Genomic DNA, 19,893 nt, shown 5'->3' on the forward strand with positions numbered 1-19,893 from the left:
CTCGAACTGTTACTCGAATTACTGGCGATTTTCAGTTCTATCTCGACCTCATCACAATAAGACTATTTCCAACAATCGATTGACTAATTAAACAAATCACAATAATAAAAATCAACGAACAAAATCTATCTTAACCTCCCCTCTCTCTCTCTCTCTCTCTCTCTCTCTCTCTAATTATCTTAATCATCTTCTATACTTGTTAGTATAACGAACGTGCGACTGTAAAGATACTGAATAATATTCGAGTGCGAAATTAATGAGTTAATCAATTTTCTTTGTTTGTCATATTAATACAAATTCGAGGCAGATAAAATCGTTAATTGTTAATACAATAATTAGTTAATTGTTATGTAGTTCAATGTCGATCTGTAAATCTACTCTTAATCAAATAAAATGATGATCATTGTCATCAAGCGATTAGCTGACAATCAATTAAACCATCACGTAAATTATTTGATGCACTTAACTAATCTCATCTTGATTAGTTTAATTGTTATGACCAGAAAAAAAGATGCACACACACACGGAATCAAATCATTTTATCCGAATTCAATTAATTAACTAATTAAGAAGCACAAATTAACAGTTGAAAATTAGAGAAAATAATCAATTAGTTGTGGACAATTTATATTAACAATCAAAAAAGTTTCATTTATTATCATTAAATACAAAGTTGATTGTGCAAAAAAAATTGATTGTATTTAAAAAAAAAACATCAAATCAATGACCCAACAAAAATCAAATTGATCAACCTAATTATAAATTTTCATATATTATAATTGTTATCATCTTGATTAATTGTAAATTAAGTAATTAGATTGACACAGGTAATCAATGATAATTAGTTAGCAAATATCATTATGATATTAAAAGTATCAACAATTTAAGGATATTAACAACAATTAAGGAAACGTTAAAGTTGATATTTGTTTTTATTGATTATTTATTACAAAATTATTATTATATCAACATGACAATTGAATTAAACCAATGACGGATGATTAATTAGTTACTAACAATTGACAGTTAATTGTTGAGCATTTAATTGATAATCATCAATGGGATTGTATTGAGATAACAAAAGTTTTCGCTCCCTTTTTTGGTTGTTGATTGTAAAGACAATTAAAAGTTTGGGATAATTTTTTGGTTCATCAAAAGTGATGAATTAAATTAAATCATTTCAACTTAAGCTTGAGCTTGTTGTTATGTGATGATTGTGATTATTGCTTCGAGCTGTTGTTGATTGATAAGTTGATGATGGTGATGATGAGGATGAGGATGAGGATGATGTTGATGTTGGCCCGATGGGGGTTGAAGGTGTTGATGGAGATGAAGTTGCTGTGGCCAATTTCAATGATTTCAGTGATTTAATTGATTTACTCAACTTGCTCAATGAAGAGGAAGTTACTGATGATGATGATGATGATGATCGTGGTGATGATGTTGATGATAAGGTGATTACAGAATTGCTTGGATTGTGTTGATGGTGTGAAGATACTGAATATCTTGGAATAGGTTTTAAAGTGGTTGTACTTGGAGATGAAGATGAGACTAATGCTGATATTGAAGGTAATTTAGATTCTGAAGATGAGGTTAAAGATGATGAAGATGAAGATGATGATGAGGATGAGGAAGATGAGGATGAGGATGCTGAAGATGAAGATCCATCTGATCCAGTTTTAGCTTCCCTGGAAAGATGATAGAGAGAGAGAGAGAAACAATTAATTGTTTTATTATTTAATATTTTTCTGCAATATATTAATCACAGGAAGAAAAATGGAGTAACAATTAAACAATTTGAATTGATGTAACAATTAACAATCTGATTTGTAAATCAAATAGTTTCCTGTGTCCAGTTAATCAAATCAGAGAGCTGATTATTTAATTGAAATGGTAATCAACATAAATCATGTTGATTAACGTTATTGTTTCTTGTGTATATTTCCGTTAATTATAATTTAACTTTTCCTCTTCCCAACAATCAAGGTGTTGTCTCATATCACCAGGTTAATTAGTTGATTGTTGTCTCAAAATGCTAATAATAAATGATTTAATTTCATGTCGTTTTGTTTTAATCATTAACTAAATATGAATTACGATTAATATATAAATAGTTTGTCAACCGATTAAATTGTTTGTAATTGAAGCAAAAAAAAATTAAGAAAATTATTTTTTTCTTTACTATTTAATTGTTTCATTTATTCAATTTGGATATTTAATCACGTTGGGTACGTGTAACTTTTAGTTAATCATGTTAATCATTTTGCTAATTGTTGATTAACGAAACATCCGCACGTCCATAAGGTTTTTACAACCAAAAATATAGTTTATTATGTGAATCAAACAATTAGTTAATTGTTGGAATATTTTTGAAAGTGAATTAAAAATGTTTGATACAATTAAGCCTTAGATAATTCTGATAATTAAGCTACTCACAACAATTAGTTTTAATTTAGTTTAATATTTATATGAATATTTTGTATCACTATTAAAAAAACAATGAGACAACAATTTAACTTTTTTTGGTTAATCAACAAGAAAAATAAAAGTTACAATTAATTGTAACGTTGAAAATAATAACCGATTCAAGTTGATTAACTAACAATCAGCTATTATTATCTATGTTATTATATATTGTAACTAATTAATCACAATTAATAATTTAAATGTTGATCTTGTAGTAGATTTGGGAGTTTGTTAATTGTGGTGGTTAGTTAATTGTTAACTTTAACAGTTATTACAATTAATATTTACAATTGTTTGATTACTTTCAAAGTTTCTGGTTAATCATAATGTTTGAAATTGAGGTTATCATTTGACACAATCAAAGATAAACAATTTAACAAAATTAAGGATGAAATTACAGAAAACAAAAGCAATTTAATAAAATTTATATGTATCAGAATGTTTATAACAATTTAGCCAACAATTTAACAATAAGATCAACACAATCAACAGTAACAATTAAGCTTTTTTGTCAACTAATCAGTTTTCAATCAGGTTTGAATAATATTATTCATGATAACTCATTAGTTAAGGATATGAATTAGATTTATTCATTCATATCTTTCATTTAAATCATGATAATTATTCAGTTGCAACAATCAAATATCAATAAAATAATTTGTTGATTGTAATATTATAACAATCAAGAGATTATAAATGTTAATTGGTCAACAACAACAACATTGATACGTTTTGGTTGGTCAAAGATATTATTGATTGTCCATTGATTACTTTTCAATAATTTAGACTGTAATGTTTACGATGATGATAATTATTGTTTACAATTGTCAGAAATTCAATTGTAGCCCTTATCATAATCAAGTTAATTTAGTTATCAAGATGATCATAAATGATTAGTGGTCAGTTTTCGGGAAGGAGGAAAATTATTTGATTATATCAAACATGATAAATTAAATCAAGGTTCAGGTTCATTTGGATAATTACATCAACATGAAAACTAATTTCATCTTCATCAGTATCAAGATGATGATGATGATGATAATCAAATGATGATGATGATGAAACAATCAAGAGTCAACAGGTACGAAGAAAATTATTTAATGTAACCATTTATTTGATTGTCTATTAATAGTTTGATTATTGTTCTAATGTTTAATAACAATAATAATGGATGATAATGAATAGTTAATTAGTGAATCAAGTACAACAATTAAGGTATTGAAGGGTAAAAGGGAGAGAGGATTTTGTGGGTGGGGTAATGATGATAATTCATCATCATCATCATCATCATCATCTGGTACCATCTCAATGATGACGGTTGATTTATCATCGATTCTGATCATCGTCATGATTAGTTAAATCATGTTAATCATTACCATTTATTAAAGGAGATCATAGATAAATAAACTTACGACAATCAATAAATAGCAACAATTACGATTCACAAAAACGCATCGAAATCACGTACAATTTGATTGTTTAGTAATTTCCAATTGTTACAATAATAATTAGTTAACTGTTACATCAAAATTTTTTTCTATCCTCTTATTAACCATGAATTGTGATGAAAAGTCATGATAACTGAATTAAATCATGATGATGATGTATTTATATCATTGTTATCTCATTTTTCCCGAAACTTTATTTTCCAGTTCGATGTGAACTTTTTTGTCCAAAAAGTTCTCAATTTTTATTTTCTTCTTGTGGTCAATCGTTTATTCTGATGACCATTACAATCAATTGTTATTATTTTATTTTATTTTTCTTTTTTAATTTAGTTTTGTTTCGATTAATAATGAAAGCAAATTATTGTATTGGTTGTGATCTTGTTGTTGTTGATTGTTAATAAGTAAATTGTTTGTTTGAACAAATCAACGCAATCAAATCATTTCAAATATAAATAAATGCAAGTTAATTGTTGTTCAATTGGTCAACATGAGTGAGAGACAAACAATTTAAATGGTCAAATTGGTTGTGAAATGTTTCAACTGGTTAACACTGTTGGTTGATTGTATTCATTGACAGGGAAAATGATTAACTATCATGTCTGACCATCGATGAAAAAATGAGAGAGTTACTGAGTGACCCTTACAAGATAATGAACATTCATATAATCATAAGCAGAAAATTTTGATGAATTTTGATTTCATTTGAATCGTAATGTTGATGATGATGATTAACTGATTATCTTTGAAACTTACTGATAAAGCTGCTGAACTCTAACTCTTTGTTGTTCAACTAATTGTTTCTTATATTGTTCCTGTTTCTTTGATTGTTCATCTCGTTTCCTCTCCTTCCAAGCGCTAACTGGCGGTAATGACGATGAAGATACGGTACTGTAAGAGGCTTTAACACTGACCGAAGGTCGTTTAGTTGTTCCAACTCCTCCTGACCCTTTGAAAATCCTAACACCATACGAGGCTAAATCTAAATCTCCCAAGGATGTTGGCACTGGACTTGATGAATCGGCTGGTGGTGATGATAATGATGATGACGATGAGCTGGTTGTTACATGATTACGAGCTGTGGTTGGCTGGTAGGTTGATGTAGCAACCAATTGTGTGGCTACACTTGATTTGGTTGATGGTTGATGTTGTTGGTGTTGTTGTTGAGCGGGTGACGATGATAAAGATGCAGATGATACTAGTGATGATGAAGATAGACCAGAATTTTCTGGATAATAATGTAACGATGAAACTGTGTACCTTGTATCGGGTTTCAATGTTGTTGTCGTTGATGTTGTTGTTGTTGTACTAGTTGAAGGTGTTGGTATTGAAGGTACAGATTCTGATGGCAATGATGGAGACGATGAGGTCGAACCCGGCTTATTGGCCTCACGACGCGATTGCTGGTATGCTGAGGGTTTATATTTATATGCTAATTTGGTAAACTCGGGTCGTTGTTTCTTAAATAAACTGACCTTGCTTGCGACCGATTTCTCGGTGGAAGAACTCATTTCACTTGAACCATCAGAGTTACTATTTTGATTGGATTGACTTTGATGATGATGATGCTGGTGGTGGTTTATTGTATTACGATTTCGAGCAGCCGATGAATAAGCTGAACCTGAAGCTAATCGAGTTGGTTGAGGTCGAGGTGTACCTGAAGGTTCAGTGCTCGAAGCTGTTGGTTTAAGAGTTACTGTTGTAATCGGATGAGATGAAGTTGATTCTGGTAAATGAACTTTGGAAACGCTTGGTAATGATGAAGATGCCGGCGATTTCTCAGTAATCATTGTTGGTACCGATGTTTTCAATTCTTTGGTCACTTTGGTTGACCCTTTATTATACCGATTGAAAAGTGATACTTTATTTTGTTGCTGTTGTTGGTGTTGTTGTTGTTGGTGATTCTGGTGGTTTTGATGTTGTTGTTGTGGTTGTTGGGGTTGTTGAGGCTGATGATTAACTTTAGTTTCCTTATGATTAACATTAGCATTTGCTTGCTTTTTACTATCATAATTAATCATTGGTGTGTTTATCTGTTCGGGTTCAGGGTAATAGGATTTACCAGAATCTGAACCATAATCTGAATCAACATTACCCGAATCGGTACCGTATCCATTTGGATTATAAGCCGCTTCACCCAAATAAGGTCGCCCTGGATCTGAGCCACCATGGTTAATATAAATCTTTGTATTCTCATAATCATATGGATATTTCATATTTGATTGTGGTGCATAACCATAATTTTTAGATTGTTGTTGTTCATCATAAACAATTTGTTTATTTCCTGTTGATTGTTTATTTGATCTTATCGGTGATTGTGGTGATGAGTTATCATAATCGTCTTCGATTACTTCAAGTTTAAAGTTATTCTCCTTGTGATTAACTGAATTACTTGATTCTACTGGTCGACCACTATTACCTTGAGATGTGGTTATATAATCGTTACCCTGATGATTACCCTTTGAATAAGTGTCTCCTTTTCCGTTTCCGAGTTTTAAATTGGAAACCATTTCATGTTTAACGTAATGTTGATCATTTGGAGTATATTGATTTGATTCTTGGTAATCTTGTGATGAGGGTGAAGGTGAAGGTGAAGGTGTTACATGGTGAATACGATGTTGATGAATAGTTAGTGAGGGTCTATAAATTTCAGAAATTGTTGAATAATTGACACCACCGGTTGATGAGGATGATTTTGAATTTGGGTCAGAGGGTAACTCTTTGGCATAAGGTGGCACCAATGAGCCATAATCAATTGATGCATCATGATGACCACTGACCATTGCTCCTGAACCGATACCATCATCATAACCATCATCAGGATAATGGTCAATACTTGAATAATGATCGTACTTTTTACCATCAGAATGATAATCGTAACCTGATTGATGATGAGGATGATGAGCATAACCATGATCACGACCATCGCCACCGCTATTTGAACCTCCATTTGATCCTCGTCCTCCTGAAATCATTTCTGAATGTCCACCTACATCCTCATAAATTTCGGGCTCTCTTTCCTTGTCCATATAAGCTGGACCTGAATCTGTTCCTTGTTCATATGAATTTGAACCATGATAGTTTGACGAACCCTTATAATAAGAATCATCATCCATGTGAACAGATGAAGATGAAGGTGATGAATGTGGAGCATCAGAATAAGATGTATCATCACCACCACTGGAAGATGGATGATGTTGACTTGATGAATGTTGAGTTGGTTCAAGAGAGGAAGAAGATGATTTATCATGATAAGAATGACCTGGAACCTTTTCACGTTTGGGTGGACGTTTCGAAGTTCCTTTATGCATTGATACCGGTCGATAATAATAATCTTTAGAATCATAATCTTTCGAATCATAATCTTTAGAATTTTTCTTCGAATATGCTTCATAAATTGGCGGTGAATCGTATTCATTCAATTCATTTAAATCGATGGACAAAGGATTAAAATCACCAGTCTCATAAAAACCCGAAGTTCCCTTTAAATTTGGCCTGTCAAAGGTTTGAAGATATTTGGGCTGAGCTAGGAGTCGTTGTTTCAGATCATCTTCATAGGTCAATGAAGATAACGGAAAATGTGATTCTAGATTTAAACCACGATGATGGTGATGACCATAATGTGGACTAAGTCCTAAACTCGAGGCTTGTCCGCTTGAGGCATAAGGTGAAAAGGTTGGTGAGGTTACCGAGGCAAAAGGTAAATGACTGTAACCGGTGGTATCATATTGTCGGGTAAAAACTGGCCTTAAAGTTGTCCCCATATAAGATCCTTGGGTATATGGGCTTATCGAAGGTGTGTAACTTGGTGAAAGGAAAGTTGGTCCTAATGTTGAAGCTGCGGCAGTATAACCTTGTCCCATTCCTCCGCCGAAGACCAATTTATTTGGATTGGTTAGGAAGGTTAATGAATTAGGTCGAAGTCCGTTAAAAAGTCGAGGGAAAAGTGAAAATGATGGAGTACTAAAAGGAGATGAGAATCGATATTCGGGTTTGGTTAAACGTAATGAACGTTTACTTCGTGATGAATGTTTCTCTTGATTATGATAAGAGTCGTGATTAAATGTATCCGGTTCATGTTTAATCTCTCGTCGATTGTGAGAGTGTCCAGTTAGTGGTGCCGATGGAGCCCAACCATCTTTTCCTGATTCAATTGAGAAAAAAGGTTTAGGTCCACGAGAATAGTCAAAACTAACTGGTCCATTTGATGATCGACGATTATATCCAACAATTGGCTCTAACATTGAGGTGGAAGCAAAACTTTCCTCCCATGAAGGTGAAAAATGTCGTCGATTTATTTTCTGAGTTGGTCTATTGTTATTCATTGTTGATCCTTGTTGATAAATAGATGATGATTGTTCATTGGTCATCATGTTCAAAGGTGATCGACTTGATTGTTGACCAAAAAGTGACCCTGAATTCAAACCTTGTGATTGTGATAAACCTGGAAAATATATATATATAAATTGTCTCAATTAATATGAACATAAACATAATATTTGATGATTTAAGTTGTAATTAGATGATGATAGTTACCATTGTTTTGGAAAAAGTTTGAATATCCAGAGTTAATTGCTGACAATTGATCGTAGGGTGATGGATAGTTTAACGATGATTTAGCGGTAATTTGTGGGAAAATATTCGATGGCCTGGGAAACGAAGCTGAGCTGAAAAACTTGCTTATCTGTGATAGAAATGGTATTCTTCGGGTTGATTGTTGACTATTAGTATTTGATGGAGATGGTGTTTGATCAAACAACGAAGCGAATGAGACACTTTGATCATTACTTGAAGCCGAAGCGGCTAAATTTTCCGGTAACGATGAAGGTGAAGATCCTTTTGAATTGAACCATGGAAGACGTTGGAGAGATGAGACAATGGAAGAAGATGAGCTCGACTGAACCGGATTAGCAGGTCGTTTACCGATGGGCAATCGATATGCGTCCATTTGTCCTTGTTGTTGTTGTTGTTGTTGTTGTCCAAGTTTGTTTTTGTTTCCATCTAACGGTAATCCTGTAAGGTAAGAAATCAAATGATTAGTAAAGTTGTAATGATGATAATTTTTGAGGTAAAAGGTTAAACTGATATTTACCAGGAAGTGACTGAGGTTGGGATAGAACCGATAACTTTGGAAGTCCGTAAAAATAGTCAGGATATTTGGCCTCATCTTCATCGAGTGTTATACTTGGCATAAGTGGATTACCCTGGACCATTTGTAATAACGATGAACTTGCTGCGGTCGACATCATGTTTGGTCCAACATTTGGTGTGACCACTGGTCCGGGTGACAGATTTGATAGAGATGCTGGTTTACCTGAGATTGGAAATAGTGATGAAGATGATGATGAATGTCCTCCAATTGCATTGTTGCCAGATTGCTGCTGTTGTAAGTGTTGACCTTGTTGACCAACAACATGGTCAGTTAATGATTGATGTAATTGCTTACGAATCTGATCTTGTGCATATTGTTGCCTATTAAGAAAAAATAATTAAAACAAATCTCTCTTATTAGAATACTTTAACAATCATTTGGGATACGAAACAGTTTTAAATTAACTGTTGTACGAATAATTTACTTTTAGAATTGAATAAGCTTCAAGTTTCCATCTTGTGGTAAATTAAAAAACTATTTTAAATTGTTTCGAATGCGAAATCACAATTTAATCTCCTGAATAGATTATCTCTTTTATCTGTTTTCTTTTTTATATTCTAATAGTTGACTTGGTTCAGTTCTACATTTCGATATGCCAACTTACAGAATCGAACGATAGATTGTCGAGATTTGGACAACAACGAAAGTTCACTAGAAAAGCTAAGTAATATTCTCAATTAACGCTAATTGTAGATCTAAAAAAAAATGTATCAACCGATAAGTAAATTGAACCAAAAGATTGTGACTTTCTCTTGAATATAAACTTTACGATTAGTTGAGTGTCTCATTGGAACCTTCGGAAAACCCTGAAGCTTAATGAATGGAGCATTAGACACATGGAGAAGTGAAAATTGTTACCTTAGTTTCTTGAAAAGTTGCTCTTTTTCAGAGACAAATTTATCTTGTAACTGTGAATTAGCTGTGGTCAATGTTGCCCTTTGACCACCAGGATGGAAAGAATCATAGATTGGACTGTAAATCGGTACCTCGGCTTGAGAAAGAGCCGAATAATCAAAACCAAAAGGATCTCGATGTGAATTTGCTTTCTCAAGATTTAATTTCGCCATTTGAGCAAATTTAGCTGCTTGACTTTCCAGGAAAGCGGAGCTAACGGTCGGTGCCGATGATATCGATGATATGGAAGCAGATAACTGGCCTGGTGAGACTAGAAAACAAAGTTCAATTAGATGAGAATTCGTAATTTCGAAAAAAAAATTGATTGAATTTGTAGATTTTTCTTACCATTGGTTGATTGTGATAAATGTGGACTTGTTGGTCGTTGTATATTATCATTGAATAAAGAATAGGTCGAATATTTTGTTGGTTTATTTACTCTCGATTTAGAATTTAGATTATTAGTTATTCCATTGTTTCCATTTAAAGTGTTACTTTTACCACCGATGTTTCCGATAACCTTATTGCTATAAGCATCTTTGTCCATTGTTGTGGTCAATGGACGTGAATAGTAGGCACTAGATGTCAATGGTGTTAATCTTTGAGCATTTTTCTGTGATGAACCTTTGGATGTCTTTTGACGATTAGAATTGAGGTAATTTAAGTCAATGGGTTGAACCGTAATCTTGGTTAAAGGTTTAAGATCATTTCCATCATCAAGTGAATGATATTTTGATCGAGGTGGTGATGATATTGTCGATGGTTGAGAAGTCGGTAAACTTGTTGGTAATGGAGTTGTTGTTGAGACTGATGGTGTAAAAGATGAAGAAGAGGATGATGATGGTGATGAAGAGGAAGAGGAAGACAAAGATGGTGAAAAGCTGATGAAGACGATGATGAGGTTGGTGGTGAATATGCTGGTGTTAATGATGTTGAATAAGCTGGTCCAATTGATGAGCTTGTGGTCATTGAAATTGGATGGTCAACTTTTCCTGAATTATCAGCAGCTTCAATTTCAAGAATTGGAGGAGCGACTGTTGAATATTTTCTTGGTCCTCCTGCTGGTGAATTTTTATCCAAGAAAAAAGGCTTGAACCCACCAGAATTTGAATTATCTCGATTTGAGTCTTCATGAATATCGGGCATTGGTGATGAATAACCTCGAGAAATTGGTGAACCATTTGAAATTGCGATATCTGGAATCGATTCTGTGGAAACAGTAGCTAAATCAACGTTCGACTTAGACGAAGAAGATGAAGTTTTGTATGAATGTTCAACTTCATTCGGTGGATCGGCAAACGAAGGTTTTTTACTCGTTTCTTGGACATCATGTGAATTTCCTCGATTCAAATCTTCTTCATCTGTTGAAGATGAAGATGAAGATGAAGATGAAGATGATGATGTTGGAAAATGACCATAAGGCCTTGGACCAGAATCAATTGGCTCAAATCCATAAGCTAAATCATGCTTATCAGCTGATGATAGTCCATCTCCTCTGTGAGGCCAATCAGGTAATGAATATGAAGATGATGATGATAATGATGATGTTGGTGTGTTGGTGGTTGTGCTTGTGATGGTCATTGGTGTAAATGGATTCTCAGTAGTTGAACCTAAAACTGTAATCAATTCACTGTCAATTGGTGTTGATTCTTGATGATGGTGATGATGATTATCTTTTGCACTTGAATCGTTATTTTCAGTTGAATTTAATTTCGAGCAAAGTGAATCTCCTGGTTTATCATAATCGCAGGTCATTTGTTTCTGATTAAATTGAGATCGAGGTGGACATACAAAAGTAAATCTAAATCCATTTGTTTTACAATAATGAAAAACTTCACAATTAAAATCAGGATCAGCATAATAAGATTCAGCTCGACCCGAACAATTAAATTTAACTTTGGGTAATATTTTCTGTAATGGATCCTCTTTGTTTCCATTAGTACCACTGGTCAATGATGATGATGATGATGACCCACTGGAATCATTTTCACCATTTGATTTGATTGAATCACCAGAATCACTATTCACATAATTGGGAGTAGTGGTCGATGAACCTGGATAATAATAATGATTTGTGGTCGACGATGACCCAATACTGGACGTTGGTTCACTTGGATCAACATCGTCATGATAAACGGCAGTTGACGATTCGATATCATCCAAATGGACACTTAACTATAATTACATTTAAGAATAAAGAAAAAATCAAGGTTAACAATTTGAGGAAAAAGGATTCTATCAATGATTAACCATAATAGAGAGAGAGAGATAGAGAGAGTTACCAATTAGTCTTAACAATTAATTATCTAATCAGTTTCTGGTAATTTTCTGGTTTCTCTTTGATTTTTTTTTGTCAAAATCTTTCATGCTAACAATCAAATCTAATCAATGAGCGTTGAGATGATGATATCAGTATCCAGTTAAATGGAATTGATTAAAAGTAGAAGAAGAAAAAAAAAGTATTGATTTAATTGTTACTAAATTAAATGAAGTTTTAAGCACCAATGATCAAAAACGGATGAATAATCAAACGGATATATTGTCACACGCCAATTATCAGGTCACATACTACAAACCAATATCCTCCATCTTTTACCGTTACTCTGTCTGTTGAGCTTGAAATTTTGTTTGTCTTTTTTTGTTCGCGTTATTGTTTACCTTTTCATCCTCATCCCAATCATCACCCTCATCATCAGTGAGTACAGGTAGTGCATTGGTGTATTTTTGTTATCATTTCATCTTAAAATAATTTCTGATGCTTTTGTTGTTGATTAGATTTGAGGAGAAAAAGTATTCACAAATTTATTGGTTCAATTGGTTTTCGAATCGATTTCGCTTTTTTCTCTCTCTCTCTCTCTCTCATTCTCTCTCTTATTCTGCTGTTAAAAACGTTAATTGTTCTTAAGGAAGTCACCTAATCCCTTTTTAGTAATATCTCTCTCATAATCCTTTGATCATCCTCATCACTTTTTGATGGATCTCTTAATTGGTGTGGACTTTACAAAAAGTAACAACAAATCAAACGGTACAATTGGATGGATGAAAAAAGTTCATACATGTTATCTGAGTGTTAACCTTGGTGATTATGATGATCATGATAGAAGAGGAAATGATTTATTAATCATCAATCTGGTGTGAAATTGCTACTCAGATAAATATAGATGGATAGTTATCATTAATCAGTAACAATCAAGTTAATCAAAGAAATAAAAAAGATTCGAGAAAGAGAGAGAGATTATTTTAGAAAAACTTTTTAGTTCTATTTGATTATTTCGTTTCTGTTTTTTCATATTTTCTAATCAATCGGAATATTAATTGTAATTGGCTGTAGTTGTATTAGTTTGTATCATCAGTATCATATCACGATTAGTTAATGTGTTCAATCATCGCGATCAAACATCAATCAATTTCGGTTACATGATGATGATGAAAATAATAACATCGATTATCAAAGAAAAATAATACAACAATTAGGTTGGGCAATTGTGAGAATTTAAATCAATTTATTTATTTTTTCTCTCTCTCTCTCTCTTTTTCCTGTTGTTTCAATCAATATATTGGAAGATAATATTTATTTGTAATAATAATCATGATCAAATTTCAATCTAAATGATAATTGATCAGATTAGTTGATTTGATTCAGTCCAATGTGACTTCATTCAAACTGCTTCTGCATCATCATCATTCAAATTTTGAGAAACTTTTACAACAATTTCATCTGTAATCTCAATTGGTTACCGGGTTTTTTTTCTGATTACTAAATTGTTGATGATAAACAGTTAATCAATGAGCAAAAGAGAGAGAGAGAGAGAGAGAGATGATGTTGATGATGATGATAACCAGAAAACCGTGATGATAATCTTATGAGAAAAGGCTTCAAAAGTAAATGAAAAAAATGGATTAAAACTGTTCAGTTTTCAAGGTGATGTTGATCATGAATTTGATCATGATGTTATTTTTTTCTCACTTTCCTGGATTTGCTTTTCATTATCATTATAATCATCACCCTCACCCGTCAATTAAACTGACCAGTAACAATAAACAACAACAAATGACCACAACAAAAAATGATGTTGCTTTCATCATAATATAAGAACCATGGTTAAGATATAACTTTTTTTTTCTTTCTCAATATTATATAAACGATAACCTAAATCTCACAGGAAATTTATTAGACTCTGAAGTGAAGTGATCTAAGTCAAAATTCAGGTACAAAGATAATGATGAACGATGATGATGATGATGATGATGCTGGTGATGGTGATGGTGATGAGTGAATTAAATCAAGAATGAGACCGAAACGTTGAGATGAGATGAGGAGGAGTGGAAGAGAGTGGGTAACCCATCAACTTTACCAATCATCATCTTCATCTTTACCTGTATTTTCTCTCTCTCTCTCTCTCTCTCTCGTTTAAATCATCATCATCATCTCACTTCATCCATCTCTTTCTCATGTATTATAAATGATTTTAATCCTCTCGATATGAAACAATATCGCAATTGTATGCATATAATTAACGCTTCAATCAATATTATCAACTACCTGTGACCGGAAGATAAACTTTTTTTTTTGCCACAACAATTAATTGTGACAATATAATCATTTTGTGTTTAAGTTAAAGCAACTGTATAACAATAATGCATCAATAACAACAACAATTAACATTACCAACATGCTTAATGAATGTTGATTATTTTGTATTCAAGGTCAACACGTTGAGACAATTTAAATTGATCATCAAAATGAGAAGAAGAAGAAAAAATATAAATCATATCAACAGTTAATTGTTACAATTAGAATTTAATTCGTATTTGTTTTTTTTCCTCACTTGCATAATTGTTCAACTTTCAATCAGTTAATTGTTGTTGTTGGTATAAAAAAAACTTTTTGTGAGGGTATCGAGAAACTTTTGTCACAATCAATTACAATTCAAATTGTTACGTCTTATTATTATCACACCTTAAAGCTTGATCCAATAATCATTATAATGATTAATTGTTAATCGTCAGAATTAATCTCAATATTGATAACTGATTAATAATCAATTGGTGTAAACGATGAGCTATTTATTAGTTTTGTTCAATTGATGTTATTTTATCTCTCTCTCTAAATTGTTTTAATAACAATTTAATTTCAAATCGTTCATCATGATAATCGTAATGGTTTCAACTGATTTACTGATTGAAACGGAAAAAGTTTCTCTCCAAATTGAAAACAGAGCAAAAAGTTGATACTAATTTTCTGACGATCATGATGATTATTGTTATTGTTTTTTAATGGAAACTTTTTTACTTCTTCTTCATTGATTGTTGTTTGTTGTTATTTGGTGATTTCTGCCGACTGTCAATCAAACAATTTAATCAAATCTAATTACATTAGATGATTACTTTAACTGTTGTGTTAACTGAACATTATGATGATACTTGATTGTGAGTAAAAATAAATATCCAATTTATGAACAACAACAACAACAAACGGTAAACATTGAAGTTTAATTTGATTTGATTCGTTGACAGGACAGTTCATCGAGTGATCATCGAGACCTATTTATGTTTAATTCTTGCACTAATCATTAACAATTATCATTAGCACCATCAGACATTTGATAATAAACTTAGCACAATTAAATTAGATTTCCAAGTAGTAAAAAAAAGGTACATGATGAAAAAAAAAGGATTGATTGATTTTCATTGATCGACCTTTAATTGTCATTAAATGATCGAGAAGAAAATTTAATACAATTAACGGTCGAATCCGGTTTAAATTGTCAACCAATAACGAAAATGATTAACTTGCAATACGGTTAATTGTAGTAATTTAGAGAGCGAGGGAGGTAAATTCAATCACTGTGAGCAATATTTGGGCTAATTGTTTATCTGAAAGATTTAATTATAATGAGTTGGGTCAAGATTATCTCTCAAGTGGTGATTAAAACGATTATCATTTAAAATAATAAATCTCTTTTTAATCAACATCTCTATTATTAACCTAATCGTAACCATGCAAATGCTGAACCATTACAATTTACCGGTTAATTGACTTTCTAATCAATTGAAGATTAACCATTAAATTAAATCATCAGCCCTTGAAGTTTGATTAACCATTCAACAAACCCAATTGACAAAAACAAAAATCAAAATGATCAAATAATCAAATATTAAAATTATTTGGTCAATTCCTATGGATTAACCTTAATCATTACTACAAGACAATCAACCAGCAATTAACAAGAGATTACAACTATCAAGTGATTAATAATACTTGGGTTTACATGTTGATGATAATAACTGTTGATTGTCAACTTTTTTTTATCAAGTTAATTTAATTTAATTCTGATACCAAGTGATGATGAGCCTATGAGATTCACGATTTATCTCAAGGTTAATTTCATTTGCAAATTTGGGAAGATTAATTTTGTCTATAATATTGTTAATAATTAATAATAATAATAGAAATGAAATTGAAAATTAAAGGTAAATATTATCAAGTAAAATGCTCATTGAATCACGAACTGACCCTTTTCAACTGGACAAACAGCTTATTATTATTATTTACAAATAAAACATTAAAATTTGTTCATTTTTGTTCAGCATCCAACTACCGCTTGACCATTAACCGATGGTAACTAGACCGTTATAACAATAAGCAAAGACTTTCCTTAAATTATCATGAAAACAAGTTGATCATTAATCTTAGGAAACTGTTTGTAGATTCAAATTGAAGTTTAAAATCGTGAGATTTCAGGGCAACAATTTAATCTCTCAAATTGTGATTACATTAAAATCTCTAACTGTTCATATAATATGAAATGCCCATGATGATAATAGGAATTCATTCATTTAAATTATTATCAAATTATCAACAATGTTAAGATGAGATTGGAACTTTTTTCTTCTTCTCTCTCTCTCTCTCTCCATCTTATTCATGATTATCATCATGACATATTACCCCATCCAAGAATTTAATTTAGTAATTACTTACCCTTGTATAATCTGATGAAGCTTGATCCAGGTAGAAGATTAAAAGAATACTAATTAACGGGATAATCCTCATTTTGAATCGTGTTTAATTGTTACAAATTCATATAATCTAAATATCGTTGATGCCAATAAACAATTAGAATATGAGAGCAAAAGAAGAAAATATAAATATATCAATTAAATTAACCATTTAGAATTAAAGTAAAAACAAATTAACAATTAAGTTGTTCGTATTATTATTAATTATGATTATCGATTATGAATAATTATCGAAACGGGAGTGAAAATCAATCAGAATAATTTTGTCAACTTCGCTTTTTGAACATTCGGCTCTCGAACTTGAAAGCGAAAAATAAACCCAAAAAAGAGAGAAAACGATGATAATAATTACAGTAATTAGTTAATTGTTCTAATTCTTGATCATCTCTAATCATTATCCAATTATTAATCTTAATTATTGAACGATAATCAAGGTGTAAATTAGATGGAAACTTTTTTCGCAGAAAAAAATTAATCAATCTACTTTTCAGCTAAAAACTTAACCTTTCATGTTAAAACCAAACCCAATTGAAAATTGTTTAATTTAATGATTTAACTCACTCAATTAACTAATCACATTAATGATGAACATCATCAATATACAATATTGAACCAGCAACAGTTTACAAAAGGTAAAGTGACAATTACGATTTTTTTTTGATAATATTATTGTATTATTATCATTACCATGACAAGTTCAACCAAGCCTCATATTCAATTGGTAATGAGCTGAATATTACCTTTTATTTATAACTGAACACAATCAGTAAATTGTTACTGTTAAAATAATAATAATGGTAATGATTTTTTTTCACTTTAAAATATATCATCAGTAATCAGCAGCTTCTTCACTTGATTAACCGTTACGATGCATTTAGCTTAGTAATTAGATTTAGGTCAATCGATTAGAATCAATTTTTTTTTCTTCTACTATTTTGATTCTTACTTGATTTCTATTTATTTCTTAATCTTTCAATATTCTTACAAAGTTTTTCTTAATTTGATTGTAATTCTCTCGACGATTCAATTAATCCTCTTGTATTGGTTAATCGGTGAATTAGCTACTCTATTTATCGTACCGATAATCGAGTAATTTTATCATGATAATGATTGAATATCATGGTGACAATTTATATCGAGACAATTTTCAATAATATACAAAAATAGATTTTAAATGATTAGATGAAATCAATTGTCTAAATTTAAATCTGATAATTATGATTAATATCCCGTTAAGATGATTCGAGTTAAGGAATTGGGATTAAGGAAAAAAGGATTAACTTACTTATCTTTTGATTGGATAATCACTTTAAACTTTATTGGTTCTCCTTTGGTAATTAATGAACAAACAATTGTCAAACAATTTCCTTTGATTAATTATAAGTTCCAATGTTTAATTGTTAACTTTTTCTATCGTTGGTAAAATAATTTTGGTCAAAACTTTTATCGTAAATTTCACAGAATCAATAATAATTATAAAGCTGATACTTTGTGTTGGTTGAAAATTGTAAATCAACAACTAATCAACTTTTGTCTCTCTTATTTAGTTTAACTGGATTAAAGTTAATCAACGTTGATACTAATTGAAACTGTTAACAATAAGATGAAAACTTTTTGTTTATATATTGGTTAACTTTTTGTTTGTCACAATAAACCAAATTGAGGGAGTCATTGTAGTAGAGTGAGAATAAGGAAGATGAGAAACCGTTAGAGTGAGAGGATGAAGATGAGCAAAGAAAGATGAATGAAAGAGATTTTCTTACTTTTCCAACTTATTTTAACCTTTTTCTTCCTAAGCTCGCCATCTATTGATCAAGTTCTCATTTGATTTTTTGGAATCTGAAAAACATGAAGATAAGAAGAGCGAGAAGAGAGAGAGAGAGAGAGAGAGAGAGAGAGAGAGAGAGAGAGTAATTTGTAAGCGTTCATTTCGACTAAGTATTGGCTCATCTTCTTCATGTACTAAGCGACTTTATCGATGTGATCGAGTTCTAATCTCGATCTCAATCTTGGACTTGGAGCTTTTCAATCTTGAACAGATGAACTCGATATTCTGTAATTTATTGAATCAAAGTGATAATCTTAACACCTTCATGAAATATCGATAATTGCTAATTGTATCTACCTGATAATCAATCTCGTCGTCACGTAAATTTATTGATTCACTTAATTAGTTTCATCTCATTGAAAATCACAAATCATCAAATTGACACAAACAAATGCAGACAGAGTTGAATCGTTGACAAAATCATTTTATCGGATTAGCCTATTTATATCAATGACCATCAAACTGATTAGATATTTAATTGTTAAGACTAATTGGTAACTCTCTCTTTATTATTATGTTTAATCATTAATAGAATCCTTTTTTCTCAAATAGTTTTTTTTTCAAACTAATTTTTTCTTTATTCTTAAATCAAATTATACTTTGAGTTTGTAATCACTCTCTTCACATTCACAAAGTCAATGATAAGCAAGTAAAGATAACTTTTGATATCTAATCAGTTGACCATTTTGCGACTACATCAGTTAAATGAGTGGACAATACTTATTATCATATCTCTGGGTTAACTTTATCTCTCATTGATTATATTCAAAGAATAATAGTCTTATTACTCTTTGATTATATTCACCTACGTAAAGTATTTAAAAAGTGGTTGCAAACTCAAAGTCTTTGGCTGTATTTAAGTGATTGAGTGATTTGGATGATATCGAATCGTCAACTGCCGTTTATCATGACGATGTTGATCCAAGTGAACCAACGTCCAGTATTGGGTCATCGTCGACCACAAATCATTATTATTATCCAGGTTCATCGACCACTACTCCCAATTATGTGAATAGTGATTCTGGTGATTCAATCAAATCAAATGGTGAAAATGATTCCAGTGGGTCATCATCATCATCATCATTGAC

The 19,893-nt window shown here is 31.4% G+C and overlaps 1 protein-coding gene across 1 annotated transcript; it reads right to left on the reverse strand.

Annotated features, from left to right (window-relative positions):
* Positions 1-774: 774 nt before the first annotated feature.
* On the reverse strand, positions 775-18,680 carry LOC128395585 (serine-rich adhesin for platelets-like). The gene is given in 9 exon segments (XM_053356033.1): positions 775-1,688; positions 4,668-8,355; positions 8,448-8,924; positions 9,004-9,383; positions 9,922-10,300; positions 10,303-10,839; positions 10,842-12,132; positions 16,940-17,047; positions 18,263-18,680. Coding segments are annotated over 8 exon segments (7,332 nt in total). The 5' UTR covers positions 17,012-17,047; positions 18,263-18,680; the 3' UTR covers positions 775-1,180.
* Positions 18,681-19,893: the final 1,213 nt, after the last annotated feature.

The sequence above is a fragment of the Panonychus citri genome, unplaced genomic scaffold (assembly GCF_014898815.1).
Source record: "Panonychus citri isolate SS breed McGregor unplaced genomic scaffold, ASM1489881v1 Contig00141, whole genome shotgun sequence".
NCBI lineage: Eukaryota > Metazoa > Arthropoda > Arachnida > Trombidiformes > Tetranychidae > Panonychus > Panonychus citri.